Source organism: Mauremys reevesii, linkage group 2 (genome assembly GCF_016161935.1).
Source record: "Mauremys reevesii isolate NIE-2019 linkage group 2, ASM1616193v1, whole genome shotgun sequence".
NCBI lineage: Eukaryota > Metazoa > Chordata > Testudines > Geoemydidae > Mauremys > Mauremys reevesii.
The window spans coordinates 166,659,527-166,679,883 of NC_052624.1; the positions used below are offsets into that span (position 1 = coordinate 166,659,527).

A 20,357-nucleotide genomic window follows, 5' to 3' on the forward strand; every position below is an offset into this window, starting at 1 on the left:
CTCCACTTCTCTGAGGTCACGGATGGAACCAATATCATTCTGCCATGGGGTAGGAGAAAATGTTCCTGCATTCCTGCAGTAATTGCAGCTTACATGGCAGTTCTGCGCACAGTAAGAGACAATAGATCATGCAGCAGTCCATGTACCTTTGGACCCATCACTGTCAATAAGGTTGAAACTCATCCATCAGAAATGGTGGTTTGCAGGTTACAAATTGCTCAAAACATTCACTCATCTTTTGCAGTTTTTGTCGAATTCACCAACACACCTCACAAAAGTTGCCATTTCTCTACTCTCCTGTTGGACTCTGCACTTAGGGGATGTCTTCTCTGCCACAGAAAAACTGTTACTGCACTATCTGTGCTTGACCTGCCTCTTCTGGACCCATGTCAACTACAATTTTTTTTCTTTGCCTGTTCTTGGTTTCTCTCTGCTTGCTATAGACCCTCAGCGCAGGCTAAACTGTTTGTCCGTTTGTCTACCTGCATCAGGTCAACCAAGAAGGCTGCTTGATTTCCACTCACTGCTTTGTTTTCAGATACTACAGGCAGCAGCCTATTCCTTTATTCTATTTTTAATTGCCTATTTCCCCATTCTCTAGCTGTCTGGTTCATATTGTCTCAGCAGCAAAAGCAGCAGTCTATCGCCTTGTGCCTATAGATGAACTTTTCCCCCTTTTTACAGTATTATTTGCTTACTTTCTCTTGTTTTTCAGGCAATGGGAGCACTGGACATTCATGGGATAGAAATTTTCCATTGCCAAATATTATATTCAGACCCGGCAGAGAAGGAAATAGACACAGAGGGAACTGATAGAAATACAGCTGTCTGCTGTTCTCACTTTATGCTTCTGGCAGCAAAACTGAAACTAACAGGAAAGTGAGGCTTTGCACTGGGGTGAGGGGAAATGCTCCAATATTTAAAGGGACAGGACAATGCTGGGCCCAATTCTGACTTGAGTTACACAGGTGCAACTTCCATTGACTTTACAGTGAGTTGGATTCATTTAATTGGGGACAGAGTTTGGACCCAAGGGATTTATCATGCCAGCATCAGTAGCTGCCCTCCCTCTGCAATTTATAAAGGCCCGTCTATTCTGTAAATCGTTATGGCTATAATGTATGTATACCATTGAATAGTTGTTGTATTTTGTGCCTTGTTTGTTGTACCTGTTATGCTTTAAGCTCCTCAGGCCATGGACTTATTTGTTTGCCACACTTCACATAATGTACAACAACATGCACATCAGTTGTTCTATTTAAGGACACTTTTTCTATTATACCCCCTTAAAAGCCATGGTTATATTACAGCACTCCATTCTTGTAACTTCTTCATGTTGAAAATATCACATTATATTACTTTCCACTTAAAGAATTTTCTATGCAGCTGTGCAAAATAATTTTTAATGATTTTTAATCCTTTGAAGGGTTTCAATTATGGGAATTTGACAGATATCTCCTGCCAGTTTTTATTTCCTCAGGATGAAACAATTAAGTAGGCCTCAATGCCATAAATTTATAACATTAATGAAATTAAGTGTGTGTTAGTTAAGTGTCACAAGTGAAAAAGCACTTGCTAAGGAGTTCATTTGTTCTGAGAGGGAGGGAAAGTAGAGTTCCCCAAAAAAACAGCAGAAATAGACCCACAGGATGTGCTGTGTATTTTGACAGAGTAACTCAAGTGCAAAGTCACTTAATTTAACCCAGAAAAACAGTAAAAGAAAAGATTGCAACAGTCAATGGCCTGGAGAGAGGTCACCAGCTAATCTGACTTCATGACAAGAAAAGATCCTAGACTGATGAGAAAGTGTCCTCTGATGGAGGTCGCATTCCTCTGCCTAAAATGAGCCTTTTAGGCTTAAGAAGGAAAAATGTGTTAGCTCGCCTCGTTTACACATATCCCACAATAGCATGTGACAATCAGCATTCTGAAAGCTTTTGTGGATTATATAATGATTAACTGACCACTCACATTCTAGAAATGTCACGTTAGCAGCAGCAATCAGCTCCTCAGAGAGAAAGCAACAGAGTGTGAAACCTGAATTCAAGCAACAGGGGTTTGAAAGAATTACAAATAATTAGAAAGAAATAATTTGCAGTTGCTAGAAATGAAATTCAAGGTTTGTAATATAGCCATCATATTTAAGGTGGTTTCTAGACAGAAAAAGAAAGTCAACTGGCACAGAGGTATTAGTTATCTATCATAATTTCCATCTTTTAAATGTTTTCATGGGGCTTCTGGTCATAAATATTTCTAAAGTGCAACCTGTTAACTCAAGCTGATCAATAATATACTGGAACCCTGCAGGTACTTAAGTTAGCAAAGCAGAGAACTCTTTCTTACTAACTATATCCCACTGGTCAGTGTGCAGTGCTACAACTAATAAATTAACAAGTCTTCCTTGTCTAGGACATGTATACCCTGGTATCAGAGTTTTATGTGGAGAATTGAATGTTTTACAACACAGTTGTCTTTTGTGAAAAAAGATGCTCCCTCTGCATTGGCAAAAACATGACCTTCTTACTGTAGATTATCCTTAACTTTACAGGAGACCATCCTTCTTAAAGCTGTCTGCTCCAGTCAAAGTCTCTCTTGGAAGTTTCAAAGGCCTACCTTTTTCTTCCTGAAAAACTCAAACTGTGATGTTTTGACTTAAAAAAAAAAACCCTGGTAAACAGATGTGGACTTCAGATAGAATGAGCAATGCAAAGAACTGGCTTGGGCTTGGTGTGTCCTTATATTTTTGGGGACTGATGGACCTTACTACACTTGCACTGTCTGGGAGTGCCAGGCCACTCACTAAAAGCCAGGAAGATAACCTGTCAGACAAGCTGCTACTGCATCAGCGAATGAAGAGGAGCTGGGTATGGAACCAGTTTTTTGTTCTTGAAGAATACACTGGAACCGATCCTCTCTATGTTGGCAAGGTAAGAACCATGAAATCGGAGGGAGAGGGGAGATCAAACAGAGAGAGAGAGAGAGAGTGGGTGTGTGGGTGGGTGTGGGTGTGGCAAAACATGGGAAGTTTCCCCAAGTACCTGTTCTTCCCTTCCTGTGGCAATGAATTCATCCACAGCTAATTTATTTCAGCTCCTGAGTGCTTTTGACTGGTGTCACCTTGAACAGGGAAGAATGTCTGTTTCGAGAATCTGTCAATGTGTTTGCGTATTTCAGAAAGATCCACTCTAACAATTATCAGTTGTAATTGAGGTAGCCTTAGAAAATCTGCAACAGACTAAAGTGTCAAGGCAAAGCAAGGTTATATTGACATATGAGGATTAGGGAAGAAAGAGAGGGCTTGTGATCATGCTTCTGTCTGTGATCAAATCTGGTGTTAAAGCTAAAATTTACACTCGAATAAGAATAACCAGTGGCTTGTGAAAAGCGAGACTTCAAATGATTTTCTGTTGACTTCTACGGTCTGAATCTCCTCTCATTTACACCAGCTTTACTACAGTGTAATTCTATTGATTTAAATGCAGCTAATGCCTGATTTATACCAGTGTGAGAGCAGGTCATTAAATTCAAAGACATGGGGCCTGATTCTCCATTAGCCTGCACCTTGTGTAGACTACTCCACCAGTACAAAGCCAGGGCAAAGCTGATGTACAATGCTATCAAATCCAGTGGTGCAAGAGGCTACACAAAGTACAGGCTAATAGAGAATCAAGCCCATGATGTTTTCAGTCACAATTTACCTTTTGTCACACACTGTAACCCACCCTCTCTGCTCCATTTTACCACTGCTTATCGAGACTGATGTGGATGAAACAATTTTGACCCTGCTATTTTAGAAGTTTCAGCAACTAGCTTTGCTTCCAGTCTGAGTTGATTGCAGTAAGTTGTAATTATAGCTTGAACAATACAGTTATGGTTTCCACACCTCAGGATGATCAGATGCTGTGGTGAGGAGCACACTATAAATACAGATAAATATGATAGATTAATAGATGGGTAAGTAGATATGTAGAAAGATTACATTAGATTACATTATGGTTTTTACCCTCATCATCAGGTTTTGACATGCTGTATTAGGACCTGGGGAAAGTCAGACATCTCTGGTTCATTCTTTTCTTCTAAGTTGTGGATCTCAGCAAACAAAATTTCAGAAGTCAAAGGGCCTGCTTTTGAATTGATTTATCGCTAGTATAACTCCATAGGGTTCTCGGTTACATGGTGTAAAATCAAAATAATTCCACTGACTTCAGTGGAGTTATTCCTGATTTGGTGTTAATGTGACTAACACCAAAGACAGTCCCATTGACTCCAGTGAAGTTACCCCTGACTGACACTGCTGTAAATGAGCCCCCTTCGAGAGTCTCACCATTTTCGCTTCATCACACAGCCTAACTTTTCTGTTCTTCGTCTCCATTTCTTTTGGAGTGAAAGGAGCTAATATTTAATTCCCCCATAAGTTTAAGAATAAGGGACAGTTTTTTCTCAGTCACACCAGGGTAACACTGAAGTTATTTCAAATCTGCACTGGGCACTTGGAGCAGAATCTGGGTTTAAATGCATATATAAAACTGGTTAATGTTTTTTGGGCCAGGTTGTGTAATTAACCACGTAAAAACTTAAATATAAAAAACTGCAGGCAAAATCCTCAGATGATCTGAGCTCCCACTCAGCACAGCTGAGAAAAGTGTGGCAAAGATGATTCTAAGCCTCCTTTCTATCTGCCTTGATCCTAGGATCTGCCCTTGACACAATTCAGAACAGACACAGGGCTGCTCTAATTTATGCCATATACAATGGCCCTCTGTGCATCGTTCTGGTGGCCAGAGATTGCTGGAGCGCACATGTTTTGTCAATGCTCCCTCTCTGATGGAAGGGGAAAGAGTGAATACCAAAAAGCCAGTTATTTTGGCTTTACACTATGAAGTGTTCCCCTGTAACAGGGAAATCCCTTGCTGCTTCTTTAGAACAGCATTCTAGTCCCCTTTGTGCCACTGGAGCAGCACCAAGGAGACTCAATCTACGCTGTGGATCTTGTCGGCTATGGAAAATGTGCCTCATAGTTAACTGAGAAATATAGGGAAAGTATCTTTTGGGTAAGAAAAAGGAAAAGATTCTCCAGGGCTTTAGTCAGCATAATACTTGCTTTTTTCTGTGATGCCTGAAGTTGTCATTTAGTTGTCAAAGTGTTACAGCTACATGACTCTCATTAAAGTTAAAGACTAGGTAGAGGTGAGTGGCCAATGTGGTAAGTTAGGGAGACAAAAAGTAATTTTCAGTGTCAGGCTTTTTCTGACTTCATCCAGTAACCTACAATGCTCCAGTGTTTGAACTCTGGTTCCAGAGGAGTTCAGGGCTCACTTCTTTGCACGTACCATTCCTCCCCACCCCTGTTTTAGAGATTAACAGGCATTAGAGCCTGGCAGCTGAACAAATGTGCAAGGGAGTGGGGAGGCCACAGGACACCTCCCACTGTGCACCGTTGTGCATCAATGCAGCACAGTTATACTCCCTCACAGAGCCCCTGCACACATTAGCTTCCCTAAAGGGATGGAAGGGGCAGGGGGAGGTAGGGCCATGTCCCAGTGAGTGGAGCTGGTCGGCTGCACAAGGGAGCACATGCTGCGCTCCCTGAGGCACAGTTCCCTCCCTGAAATAACTCCTGGGGTGATTTCTCACTGCCCCTTACAAAAGCCTGTGTCTATCAGACATAAATAAGCTCCCCCGCAGGTTTTACCATCCTGCCCAAAGAAGACTACTCAGACTGACATGGTTAATGCTTTCTCAGGGGCCACCTGCTTCATCTCTCCAGTAGCTCATCTTTTACTGTGCAGAGAAAAATCCAACTAAATTCCTCCCAGCTCCAAGCCTGCCACATGGCAGCATGATGCTGCAGCAGCCACAGCACTGTGACAACTTACAACTGGATTTCCTTTCCAGAATAGTAACTGCTATACTGAACACACCTATTCATAAAACTGCAGTGTCAGAGGATTTGGTTTGTCACTGCAGTGATATGAGCTTCCATCTCTGCAATGATGAAATGTGTTAGATTTATAGTATAGGCTGAAATGATAGAACCTTTGCTTTCGAAATGCTAAACGCATTGGAGAAGAAATCTCAGTTTCTTCACCCTATCTCTCCAAACACACACAATTCACTTTTATGCTCCTCCTCTTCGCTCTGTCTGGAAACAATAGGATATGAGATAAGTAATGCTAACAGCAGTTTTACAACATAACAGCTACCCTGCTTGGGACAGAGTACTCTTAACACACAACTGCAGAGTAGGACACCCTCCACTATCCTAAAATTGTTATTAATTGGCCAAATTTACACCATGTAGCTTCCTATATTTTATTTGATTTACTGTTTAATGAACACTTTTTTATGAATGTACCAGACACATCTCTTTCTCTCTGCCATAGCCAGTCAAATGTGAGAGCTACACCCATAGGCGGCAGGTTCGTATAATTTTTGGTGGGGCCCAAAATGGTGGTCGTCCCCCCCGCCCCGCTCTCACCCTGTAAGCTGATATAAAATGAAGCTACAATGCGTCAGCACCACAAGATTACAAGGGTCAATTAAAAGTGGAAAGTCAGAAGCAGCACTTGCCTGCTTCAATATACAGTATTAAATTTTGTTGCACCTGTTGTGACAAAGTGGGAATGTTCTTAATGTTTTCTCTGAATACTGTGTGGGTGCCTCAGTTTCCCCTGCAAAGTGCCAACTGACGGTGTTGGGGACAAAGAGATCAGGTGGCCTCCTTGTCCGGAAGAGACACAAAGGCCAGATGAGGGAGTGTCAGTTTGGAGCTGGCTGGGGAAATCGGGAGAGGCCCAGAACTTGGGTCTGGGCTCCCCACCCCCCAAGATGGACCTGACTGAGGGGTCCTGTTTTCTGTACCTACAAGCTCTGTTTTAGACTGTATCCCTGTCATCTAATAAACCTTCTGTTTTACTGTCTGGCTGAGAGTCACATCTGACTGCGGAGTTGGGGTGCAGGGACCTCTGGTTGCCCCAGGACCTGCCTGGGCAGACTCGCTGCGGAAAGTGCATGGTGTGGAAGGGCATGCTGAATGCTCCGAGGTCAGACCCAGGAAGGTGTAAGCTTCTTGCCCTGGAGACAGGATGCTCAGAGAGGAGGCTCCCCCAGAGTCCTGACTGGCTTTGTATGGAGTTGTTCCAAAGCATCCCAGCATCCCCTTCCACACCATGCGCTTCCCGGAAGTCTGCACAGGCACTGACACTCCCTCCTCTGGCCTTTGTCTCTTTTCCAGGCATTAGGAGGCCACCTGATCTCTTTGTTCTCCAACACCTTCAGTTGGCACCTTGCAGGAGAGTGGCCCAGGCCATCAGTTGCCTGGAGACAGGGTGTCGGCCATTCTCTGTGCAGACAGCATCACACTGGCCCTCTAGGGCTTTACAACAATCACACCCCCTTATCCCACCATCTAGAGCCTTAAGAAATGCATTGGGGAAACTGAGGCACACAGACAGTATTCAGAGAAAACACCTGTATATGACCAGTTACATACTTTGAAGGGTGTAAAATAATCAAATATTGTGCTAAATACAATGATACTCCAAACTGACCACCAAATTTAAGTTGCATGTTTTTCCCCTCAGGTGAGGGTTCTGGGGTGGGGCTGGGGATGAGGGTTTCACAGTGCAGGAGCGTGCTCAGTGCTGGGGGTGCAGGCTTTGGGGTGAGGCAGGGCTGAGGATGAGGAACTTGGGGTGCAGACAGGCTGCCCCAGGGCTAGGGCCAGAGAGGACTCCCCATCACCACCACTGGCAGCAGCAAGCTCCAGGGGAGGGACCCCTCCTGCCCCCCACGGCACACACACTCTGCACATGCTCCTAGAGCCCCTCTCAGGTCCAGAAAGCTCACTCCCCTCCCCTATGATGGGTACTGGGGGGGGCACAGGTGGCCTTCCATGTTGCTGCCCCTCACCATAACTTCACTGTGGATGGGGCTGCCCCTTGCCCAGCATGGGGCAGAAGTGGGGTAGGCAGGGTTGTGGCTGGCTATGGGGTGGGGGAGCAGGGTTTCATAAAATTAACCCAAGCCCCAGCTGCTCAGGTCTAGGAAGCCTCCCTCTCCCATCCCTCCTGTGGCGGGTGGGTTGGTGGGTGCTGGGGGAGGGGGCATTGCCTTCACATGTGGCTTCCTGCCTCCCCTGTGCAGCCTGCTGTGTGTCTCACTGGGGGTAGGAGTAGGGGCTGGGACTGGGGCTGGGGCGGGGGGGGAATCATAGGGTCAAACACTCAAACATAATAAAAAAATCATAGGGTCAAACACTCACGGAAGCCCCAGCAGCTGCTAAGCTGAGTGATGTCTGTCTCCTGGCCCGTTTGTGTCTCCTCCAGGTAGGGGCAGGAGAGGAGAGGGGAGGCCCCCTCCACTCCCCTCCCCGTCCTGAGTGCTTCAGCAGCAGTTAGCATTCCTAGTCTTATGCTAATGCTGCAGCCCTTAGGCTACGGCAGCAGCAGCAAAGGAGAGAGAGAGACGCGCTGTGCGCTCTCTTTACATTCAGGCAGGGAAGTTCCGGGGAGGGGGAAAAATCTAGCTCCAAATATTGGTGGAGCAGAGCCCCTGATTATGAATATTCCTGGGGCTTTAGCTCCAAGAGCCCATATAAGTTGGCACCCATGGCTACACCTACCCAAGAGGTCATGCTAACACACAATACAAACACCCTAAAAGAGTAGGAAGTGGCTAAGTAGTTCTGAATCAAACTTTACAAAAGTGTCCTCCTCCTGGAAAAGTCCTGTTTACTAGCTTCTAAACTGATATTCTGAGTAATGGGTGAGTAGAGCAAATGGTAACAACTAGTGTCTTTTTTAATTAATCACCAGATACCATTTTATAAAGATATGCTAGTTTGTAGGGTGGCATCTGTGTTAATACAGTAACTCCGCACTTAAAGTCATCCCAGTTAACGTTGTTACGTTGCTGATCAATTAGGGAACACACTCGTTTAAAGTTGTGCAATGCTCCCTTCTAATGTCATTTGGCAGCCGCCTGCTTTGTCCACTGCTTGCAGGAAGAGCAGCCCGTTGGAGCTAGCTGGTGGGGGTTTGGAACCAGGGTGGACCGGCAGCCCCCCTATCCGCTCTCCTAAGCTCCCTGTGCTGCAGCAGCCCAGAAGGCTATCAATTGCCAGGTAGTTCAGCTGTCCCTCTCACCATTGCCATGTGCTGCTGCTGCCCTCTGCCTTGGAGCTGCTCCTGGAGACTCCTGCTTGCTGTAGGGGGGGGGAGAAGGGAAAGAGGGGGGGGCTAACGTCAGAGTGTCCCCCTCCCTCTGCTCCTGCATCCCGCTTACCCCATCTTCCATAGAGCGGGGGCGGGGACACAACAGGGCTCAGCTCAGGATGGAGGGAGCTTGCTGGCAGCAGCTGTGGTCTCAGCAAGCTGATCTAATTAACAAGGCAGTGTACTTAAGAGTAGGGTCAGCAGTGTACTTAAGAGTAAAGGGGAAATGCGCATCTCTCTCACACATACACACAGGGTGTGTCTCTGTCTGCGATGCTGTCTCCCGTCCCTCCATTCCTGTTGCACTGTTGAGTGTGAAAGTTAACCCTTGAGGGCTCAGCCAATTGCTAGTTCATCATTTAGTAGTAAGGCATTCCCTGGGAAATATCCCACCCTCTGACTCCTCCACCTCAACCAAGCTTCACATCACTGTGTACCAGTATTGAATTGTTTGTTTAAAACTTATACTGTGTGTGTGTGTATTTGTCTGGTGAAAAAAAATTCCCTGGAACCTAACCCCCTCAGTTACATTAATTCTTATTGGGAAATTGGATTCGCTTAACATCGTTTTGCTTAAAGTCGCATTTTTCAGGAACATAACTACAACGTTAAGTGAGGAGTTACTGTACTGGTAACAGTCATCTTAATTTGACTGCTTTGTTTATGCTGAATGTAACTGGTTCTCCTGTTCTCCCCCCATTTAACTGATGCATCAGCTATGAAACGCTAGTGTTCCAGTGAAATGTCAAGACTCCAAAGAACACTGTCCGATTCCACAGTAGCCATAGCAGAGACCAGTAGCAAAGTGGTTAAATGAAATATAAATTACCAAACAAGTTCACTGTCACCACCTGTACCTTTAGGTTTTTCAGCATTTAATAAAAAGAGGCTCAGTTGTAACTTTTAAACCAGTGTGATTCAGAGTAAAGCCACCAGAAGTGGATTTTTTTTAAGGGATCAGGTGGTCTGTAGGGAGAAGGACCCTAAAATATGCTTTAATGCTTTTTAAAAGAAATAGAAGTTACATGTTTTAATACACATTTTTCACATTCTGATATGGATTTGATTATAAAATAAATCTACTGCCTCAACAATGTAATTTCAGTGTCCTTTAATGGAAACACTAGTGATTGGTAGACCTCTATTTAGCTAACTTATATAATCTAAGCAGTTTTTTGGGGGTATTCCAATTGTGGCTACAGCTTTGCTGAATCAGTCTAGTTCTGATCTAAATTAATGCGAAATGTCCACTGAATTCAATAGGGGTAGGCTCAAGGTCTGCATAGGTAACACATTGTACTCTGACAGATTAGGGAGAAAAATAGCCTCCAAAAACTTATAGAATCATAGGGCAGATCCACAGCTGAGTGCAAATTGACATACCTCAGTTGAAGCAGTGGGGCCACAGTGACTTACAATAGATGAGGGTCTGGCCCATAGGAATTAGAGACAGGTATTATAAGGTGACTTAGTCCATCTCCCAACAAATCTGAGGTTCTTCTATATTGAAATCAGAGGTTATTTTATAATGTATATTGGTAGAATTTTATCAGTTTAATTTTAAATGTCCCTGAGATGGGATTTCACCACTTTCCTCAGAAGAGTATTCCTTTGACTAATAAATCTCACCATCAGGACTTGGTTCCTGCTTTTCAACCTAAATTTCTTCTTTAGTAATTTCATCCTATTGCTCCTATTTATATCCATTTTATTATTCTAAACAATTCCCCTCCACCCTTGATATTTGCTGGTGCTCAGTCCACTAGACCAATGCTGCTCCTGTTGGCCACAGTTCAGTGATGCTCTTACGCAGCCCTCCTCATCAAAATATTTATACATGTGTAAAGTTAAGAAAGTGCTTAACTACTTTGTTGCAGCTGGACTATTATGCCCACCATTGTTTATTCATCCACCAGTGTTGCAAATATATTTAAAAAAATAACAATCAAGTTTGACGAACAAAAGCTATTCTTCATAAATCCATTCTGATTATTGTTGATGGTTCTATTATCTTCCAAATGCATAGGTCCTGATCTAACGTGTTTCATTGATTTCATCAGGCCATAAGGCCCCAATCCAGCAAAGCATTTAAGAATGTGCTTAAATTGAAATTAAACAATTTGTTTGATCTTAATATTTGTTCTAATATCGCACTAGGGTTAGATGTTTAGCAGAATGGTAATTACCAGGGTGACTCTTGTACCTGGTTTTGAAGATAATTAGTACAACATTTACTTTTCTTCTGTATTTGGTTGTGTTTCCAGTTATCCACAACTTCTCGGAACTGTTTACCAGTCATGCAGCAAATTCATTTGTTAATTCTATTTAAAACTCTGGGATGCATTTAAAATCCACAGGCTAGCTTGTATATACACAAATGTTCCAAACTGCTTGCCTTACCTGTTCTTTAATAATAGAAACAAGGTGGGTGAGGCAATATCTTTTATTGGACCAACTTCTGCTGTGAAAGAGACAATAAAAGCTCTGTGGAGCTCTAACGCGTGTCTCTTTCACCAACAGGAGATTTTGTCCAATAAAAGCTATTACCTCATACACCTTGTCTGTCTCATATCCTGGGACCAACATAGCTACAACGCTGCAAACAACTTTCATAATAGCTATTTTATACTACCTGCTTTATTACCTATCTATCCAGATTTATTTTTTCTTGTTTGAGACATTTTTTTAAAGAAGTTCTGCCTCACAGCAATTATTGAGTAGTCATTCACTCCATTGCACTCTTCATTCACTAGTTGACTGAGGGCTTGTCTACACGACAAGTTACTGCCCAGCAAGCCAAGCTATAGCTCACCAGCTAGCTGTGCAGTGACATCCCATGTGGACACTGATACCACATACTGAAAAACCTGGAGTGCAGCGTGGCAAACTTTCAGGGTGATGTAGAAGTGTCCACATATGGCAAGTTGGTGCACTGTAGATTCACACCCTGGCTTGCTGGGTAGTAACTTGCTTTATAGACAAGCCCTTACTGTATTTTCTCTCTAGTCCAGTACTACTTTTGCCCATGGTGTACTTTATAAGAGATAGTCTCATTCCTTTTAATCCTCATTAGAAAGTGTAAAGACATTCTGTATGTTTTTTGTCCTTATCTTTTCCTAAGCCTTAGCTCAGAGGTCCCCAAACTGTGGGGTGTGCCTCTCTAGGGGTCGCAGAGGAACATTCATAGGGGTGCAGCAGGGCCCAGGTCAGCCTCCAGGGGGGCAGAGAGGGAGCACAACCCAGTCTTGCTCCGGTGCCACCTCCCGCCCCAGCTGCCAGTCCCACGCCTGGCCTCCCCACAGCAGCAGCTCTGCCCCTGGCCCCAGACCCCATCCCTCATCCAGTCGAAAAGGGTCCTTGGTAGCTCTGGTCAGCACTGCCGATCGGGCCATTAAAAGCCCCGTTGGTGGTGCTAAGTCAGGCTAGCCCCTATCTGTCCTGGCTGGCACTATGCTGCGCTCTGGAAGTGGCCAGAAGGTCCGGCTCCTAGGCAGGGGGGCCATGGGGCTCCATGAGCTGCCCCTTCATCGAGCACTGGTCAATGGGAGCTGTGGGGATGGTGCCTGCGGGCGAGAGCAGCACGTGGAGCCTCCTGCCCCCCCACCTAGGACCCAGACCTGCTGGCTGTTTCTGGGGCATGTGTAGTGCAGTGTCAGGACAGGCAGGCAGCCTGCCTTACCCTGCTGCACCACTGACTGGGAGCTGCCTGAGTTAAGATTGCACCCCAACCCCAAGCCCCAACTCCCTGCTCCAGCCCTGAGCCCTCCCCTCAACTCAGAGCACCCGCCTGCACCCCAAACCCCTCATCCCTGGCCCCAGCCCAGAGCTCTTATCCCCTCCTGCACCCCAGCTCCCTTCCTCAACTTACAGCCCCCTCCTGCATTCAGAATCCCTCGGCACCACCACCCCCAGCCTGGAGCCCCCTCCTGAACCCCAACCCCTTGCCCCAGCCAAGTGGAAGTGAGTGAGGGTGAAGGAAAGTGAGCCACCGAGGGAGGGGGAATGTAGGGGGAAGGGGGCAGCTAGGGTGTTCGATTTTGTGTGACTAGAAATACCCCCAACTGTGGCCCAGCCTCAGCCCCCTGACCCCTGTCTGCTTCCTGTCCTGGCTCAGAGGGTGGGAGGCATGGACAGGGGTAGGGGGCAGCATGACCCTGAAAAGTTTGGGGACCATTGCCTTCGCTGAGTATGGGCCTTATCTGAAGCCCATTGAAGTCAACAGAAAAACTCCCACAGATTTCTAAGAGCTTTGAATCAAACCCCAAGAGCATTCTTGTTTGGTTGCCTCCTCCTTTTTTCCACAGTACAGATTTGGGGGTAGAAATGGGTGGAGGTTAACCTCAACTTTGCACTTCTGCTATATGAATTATTTGCATCCTTCCATATTAAACAACAACAAAAAAGTTTCTAAAACCAGCAGATGAATTTCAATAGGGAGACCAAAATGTTCTGAAAATTAATGTTCATAGCGATGTTCTCCACATACACTCCATGCTTGTGTCCTGAGTAGATTGTGTTATTTTTTGCAGCTCCATTCCGATATGGACAGAGGAGATGGATCAATCAAGTACATTCTCTCAGGAGAAGGAGCTGGTATTGTATTTACAATCGATGATACCACTGGAGACATTCATGCCATTCAAAGATTGGACCGAGAGGAGAGATCCCAGTATACCCTGAGGGCTCAGGCTCTGGACAGACAGACAGGCAGGCCAATGGAACCAGAATCAGAGTTTATCATCAAAATCCAAGACATCAATGACAATGAACCCAAGTTCCTGGATGGACCTTATGTAGCCTCAGTTCCAGAAATGTCACCCGTAGGTAAGGTGGATTTAAGAACATAATTTTCATTATGAGCAAATTACAATTAATCACCAATACATAAATTACCCAAGTTTTTGGCCTCTACTTTGGGTCCTTTGTTCTGCAACATGGGAAAAAACTTTTCTAGAACATCTCTGGCTGCTGCACGTAAGTGTTCTTGGTCTACATCACCAGTTTCTGGCCCCACCCAGCATAGGACACATGTCAATGGAGAGATGAGGGCAGGGAAGGGCATAGCTTGAATGTACTGTGCTCTGACCATCTGTATGTGTGTAATGTTCTCTTGGACACCCACTACGAGTCAGAGAAGATTAGAGCACCTCTGTGCCTGATCTAGCTTATACCAAAAGTTGGAATTGCCTCCAGCTGCCCTCAGGATTGAAGGTGTGCAAAGCTAGCTAACTTCCACTCCTTTCTGGTCCTGCACCAAGCTTAGCTCAGTGGACCCAAAGATCTGACCCAATGTGTTTCATGCTGTTAGAAAGAGTGGGATCAAAGAAGAATTTATTGGATATTTTTTGCAGTACAGCCAGAATGCAAACAGGAGGCTTCCTGGGACCTGAGCAAAACAGGAAAACACCTTTCTATGTAAAACTTCTAGTAAACATGGAAAGTATTTTTTTCCAATTTTGTCAATTTTTCATTTCCTTGGAAGAAACAATTGTTTTACGATGGCATAATGCTGACAAAGAAATACTGCAAGATAAATCAGCTGTTGTTGCTTACAGGCAGAGCAGAGCACCACACAGTGTAGGTGCACCAAACAATCTGACATCCTAGCTCTGCAGATGGCAGGCAAACACACGCCTTTTACCATAAGGCGGGGAGGCTGGCAGCAAAGGATAGTAGGGGGACCTGGGCCCACCCTACTTCACCGGGTCCCAGCCCAGGGCCCTAAAAGCGATGGAGTGTTCTGCCACTGAGTCAGTGGGGATTTAGCCAAAACATGCTGACTTGGATTCAGGCAACAAGAAAACTGGACTACAGTCTGGTGTCCCTGGGCTACTTCCTATATTCCCCGCATGGTGTGCCTGTGGCTCGGGTTCATCCTCTGTCTCGCCAGGGTACATGGCTAACGGCAGTCCCAAAAATTCCTCATCATTCCTAGCAACGGGAAGCTGGATCCTCTTCAGGCTCCAGCAGCAGGCGGGAGGCATCTGTCTCCTCCGGTGGCTCCAGCCCAGCTGAGCTGCAGGGCTTGCCTTTTATAGTTCCTGTCCCGCACCTCTGCTTCTGGTGGGGTGGGTGCAGATGTCCTGGTTCCACACACCAGAAGGTGGGCAGGGGTCAATCTCAGAGGGAGGCTATGGCGCCTCACTACAATGGCACACATTAAATGAATTGAAAACTGGCTAACTGAGAAGTCTCAAAATGTAATTGTAAATGGGGAATCATCATCTAATGAATTTGTTTTCAGTGGGGTCCTGCCAGGATCGGTTCTTGGCCTTACACTATTTAATGTTTTTTTATCAGTGACCTGGAAGAAAACATAAAGGCATCACTGATAAAGTTTGTAAATGACACAAAAATTGAGGAAGTGGTACATAATGAAAAAGGACAAGTCACTGATTCAGAGAGATCTGGATTGCTTGGTAAACTGGGTGCAAGTAAACAGTATGGATTTTAGTATGGCTAAATGTAAATGTATACATCTAGGAACAAAGAATGCAGGGCATATTTAGGGGATGCAGGATGGGGAACTCTGTCCTGGGAATCAGTGACTCTGAAAAGCAGGGGCGGCTCTATGTATTTTGCCGCCCCAAGCATGGCTTTCGGCGGCGCACCTGTGGGAGGTCCTCTGGTAACATGGATTCGGCAGCATGTTCATGGTGACCGGCAGGCCGCCCCCCACAGCTTGCCGCCCCAGGCACGCGCTTGGTGCGCTGGTGCCTGGAGCCGCCCCTGCTGAAAAGGATTGAGGTTTGGGAGGGAGATAATCAGCTGAACATCAGATCCCAGTGTGACACTGTAGCCAAAAGAGCTAATGTGATCCTGGGATGCATAAACAGAGGAATCTCCAGTGGAAGAGCTTATTTTATTTCCATATTTGGCAGTGTTGTGCACAGGACACTGCATATAACACACACACACACTGCTGGAATAATGTATCCAGTTCTGGTATCCACAATTCAAGAAGGATATTGAAAAATTGGAGAGGGTTCAGAGAAAAGCCCAAGAATGATTAAAGAATTAGGAGACATGCCTTATAATTTACTCAAGGAGTGCAATATACTTACCTCAACAAAGAGAAGGTTAAGGGGTGACTTGATTTCAGTCTATAAGTATCTATATGGAGAACAAATATTTAATAATGGACTTTTCAATGAAGAGAAAGTTATAACATGATCCACTGGTTGGAAGTTGAAGCTAGACAAATTCAGACTAGAAATAAGTCATAATTTTTTAACAGTGAGGGTAATTAACCATTGGAATAGTTTACCAAGGTTCATGGTGGATCCTCCATCACTGACAATTTTTAAATCGAGACTGGATGTTTTTCTAAAAGATCTGCTCTAGCAATTATTTTGGAAAAGTTCTATGGCCTGTGTTATATTAGAGGTCAGACTAGGATACTCATAGTGTTCCTTCTGGCCTTGTAATCCATGAATCTATGAGATCCAATATAATAGAACATTTGTTATGGATTAAAACTTGTTAGAACTGTTTTTTTTCTTCCCAGTTATGAATTTAATAAGGGTCTACCCCGTTGTGGGTTTTTTTGTTTGTTTGTTTCAGGCACCTCTGTTATCCAGGTGACAGCAACAGATGCTGATGATCCAACCTATGGGAACAGTGCCAGAGTAGTATACAGTATTCTCCAGGGGCAACCATATTTCTCTGTGGACTCCAGAACAGGTATTTCATTTCAACAAGGAATTAGCCAAAGAGTATGACTTCTCTTAGCTTTCATTCATTATGGACCCCATTCCTCCCCAAAGAAAAACCCAGTTTGTATTAAATGCCAGATGGACACAGGAGAGCAAAACTACTGGAGCAAAAAGAAAGTTAAAAGACAAAACACAATATCCAACTCTTATTTCTATATATAAGAGCCAGGAGATAACAGGTTTATGTTGGAGGTTAAGCATCATTGCAATAGAGATCTTCAGAGCAAGAATATGCTCTCTGCAGTAGCATATTCATCTAAATTACCAAATTCTGCATTGGTGGAGTTGGCTTTATTTTGTGCTGTTACTATTCGTGTAGACTATCAGCAGATCTGGTTGTTCACAAATCCACATGTAAAAAATCTTAATACTAATGGAGGTAAGAAAGTAGAAGCAAACAAATGCAGTTAGCTGGAGTAGTCCTACATAAGGGTTTATTTATTAAGAGCCCTAGATTTATGCACAGGACACTGCATATAACACACACACACACACATAATGTCTATTATAGGAGGAATCGTATATTTTTTGACAACTCCCAGGGGCCAACTGTAGTGTTAAGGTCAGAAACTCATGAGAGGATATTTACTGTTAAACCCTAGGGGAACAAAATAAAAAGAAATACCATATAACTCACTTTTGAAAGTTACCAGTACATGAAATATGTCCATTATCCAAGAACAAACTTAGATACGGTTTGCTCTTTCCTGAGCCCTATTATACATAGACAAAACAGAGCTATTTATTTAGTATTCAGGTTATAAACCATAGAATGAGTAAGCCCTTAATCATTTTTGTTTTCAGATACTTAAGAATTTCTAAGAGGGTGAAGTGAGGACATTTGCTGTATTAAGGGGCAGAGAGGGGACACAGTCTATAAAGTATTCACACACAGAGGGACCATTTTGCAAAGATGCTAAGCATTTTCACATCCCAGTGGGAACTGAAGATCCACAGCACTTAATGGGCAGTGCTCAACTTCTTGCAGAATCAGGCTCATAAAAACTGCAGGTGGTACCATTTAAACAGTGCACTTGTGAATTGCTTGCATTAGTCTCTATTTCTTTCTTAGTATATAGGATGATAGTTGCCACTGCAGTATCATTTTAGTGCTATTTTGTTAAGCCCCACACATAGTGTGTCTGCTAAAAGTAACCACTAAAAGTATGTAGAATTCAGCAAGGGCAGTCAGGTATAAAAAAAAAGAAAAGAGAAAAAGAAGGGAAGGGGGTGCTGAGGTGTGGATGAGAATAAGAGGTCAGTTACACTACCAGAATCCCTGAAGCAGGAGACTGAGAGCGAGCTAAAGAAGCATGATCTAAAAGTCCAGAGAGCTATAGTCTTGTGAGTTCCCGCTTTTATAACCAAAAGCAACAATCTGCTCTGGTGAGTCAGCAAAGGCAGTAATTGCATTGGATGGCTCTTTGCAGACTCTATAAGAGAAGTAGTGCTGCCACCTCGTGTTCTTTTTCAGTATTACCATAGAAGAAAGTGGACTGCATTGAACTGTGGCTTTTTGCGTGATTACCAATAGCAATTTCTGTCCTCCTAACCCTGAGATGTAAATTACAAAATAAACTACCAGTCTTTTTTAACAGAATATCTACAGGAGACAAAATGGAGACTGAGGGACAAATTCTGTTCTCATTTACACTGGAGTTGATGTGAATTAACTCCATTGGCTTCACTTGAATCACTTTAGATCTACACTAGTGTGATTAAGAGCATAGTCTGACCCCATTCTTTTAAATTAGAAGCAATTGTGTTTGTTTGTTTTTTATTAAAACCAGCTCTGTCCTGTTTTGTGTATTGTTTAACCAAACCTTTAAAAAAAATCTTACAGGTTTAATTAGGACAGCTCTAATGAACATGGACAGAGAAGCAAAAGACTATTATGAAGTGATTATCCAGGCTAAGGATATGGGTGGACAGCTGGGAGGATTAGCTGGGACAACCACAGTCAACATCACCCTCTCTGATGTCAATGACAATCCACCCAGATTTCCACAGAGTGAGTATCTGCTGCATTACAATGTTACTGAAAAGGGAAGATGGGTTGAAATACTTGCATGATGAATATCTGCACTTACTTTGACCTTTTCAAATGGAATCAATCCATGACTAGAGTAGGGCACAACACAATTTTCCTATCCCCCTGAGCATTTTTTAAATTTTTTACTGTCTCAAAACAGGATGAAAAGTTAAAATCTCAAAAAAATTCTGACAACTGATGATCCAAAACAAATATCAGATCTTGTTATTGTTTCAGTAATTTCAAAACATGTATTGATTTAGACATTTTAAAAATCTTATTTTAATGAAAAGGTTTTTTTCAAATTGAAAAACTAAACTTTTTGTTTATAAAATGACATTTCAAAACTTTTCAAAAAAAAGTTTTAATCAAAATATTTGTCAAAACTGACCCTTTCCTGCAAACAGTTTTAGACAAATTGACATTTTCCAAGCCAAAAAATAAAAAAATTCTTGACCAGCTGTGTTCCTGCCCCCCCCCCCTTTTTAAACCTATTTATTTTTGGTTTTTATGGTTTTGTTTTTCCTTCTTAAATTTAGGAAATCAGGGGCATTCCTTTATCCCTAGATTAGATACTGCAGGCCTTTGGCAAGTGGGTTTCCATGTACTACTTTGTTTTCTCATCCTTAGCATGGAAGGATGTCTGTCTCAAGGGTCGGGAGGAGGAGAGAGAAAGGGATTGAATTCAGCAATTCAGTTTAGTCTCTTCTCTTTATGAGAGAGTCTGTTGTTTGTGCTGAATAGTATGGAATAGTTTTGCATGCAGACTGTTCCCCAGTAAAAATTCAATTGAACTCACCAAAAGATTATTTAAAGTCTAAGACATATGATGATTTCAAAAAGGTTAGTTTGGATTTACACCGGTGTAACTCAAAGCAAGATTTGGCTCATTATGCCCTTCTCTAAATGCATCCCCTAATGGCCTGATCCTAAGCACAGTCCATTGAAGACTCCCTTTAACTTTAGACTAACAGCCTGATATTCTAGTTATTTTTAATGTTTTCAACACTTTTGTCTGTTCCTTTTCTCTTCCTCCCTTTACATACCCTGATTTGCTAAAACCAAACTAAGCTGAGAGCACCCTCCAGCAAAACCATCACTGCATATTGCTTTTAATTTTCTTCCTCCTCTTCTCTTTGTTAATCAAGTCTGACTTGATGCATGTTATTGATGTTATTTCTATTTTTAAAACAACATCAAGTGGAGAGACTTGGTGTCAATCCTATGGATTAGGAAAAATGGTAATAAATGACATCAGGCCCCATCATTGATGCTGTCCTTTACAATGGAGTTAAATAAGCGGTATAGTTAAGAGAGATTGTTCAAGCATGGAGCTGAGCTAGGGTGGCAGGTAATATCATAAGCACAGTATTTGTACTTTTTTTAAAAAAAATA

At 43.5% G+C, this 20,357-nt stretch overlaps 1 protein-coding gene across 1 annotated transcript in view; it reads left to right on the forward strand.

Moving 5' to 3' along the window:
- The first annotated feature begins 2,552 nt into the window (after positions 1–2,552).
- CDH20 (cadherin 20) overlaps positions 2,553–20,357 on the forward strand; it is a 52,207-nt gene continuing 34,402 nt past the window's right edge. Inside the window, exons 1-4 of the mRNA XM_039522023.1 lie at positions 2,553–2,927; positions 13,745–14,039; positions 16,779–16,898; positions 18,774–18,941. Of these exons, the coding sequence (XP_039377957.1) occupies positions 2,679–2,927; positions 13,745–14,039; positions 16,779–16,898; positions 18,774–18,941 (832 nt within the window). The 5' untranslated portion in view covers positions 2,553–2,678. The remainder of the gene's footprint in view (positions 2,928–13,744; positions 14,040–16,778; positions 16,899–18,773; positions 18,942–20,357) is intronic.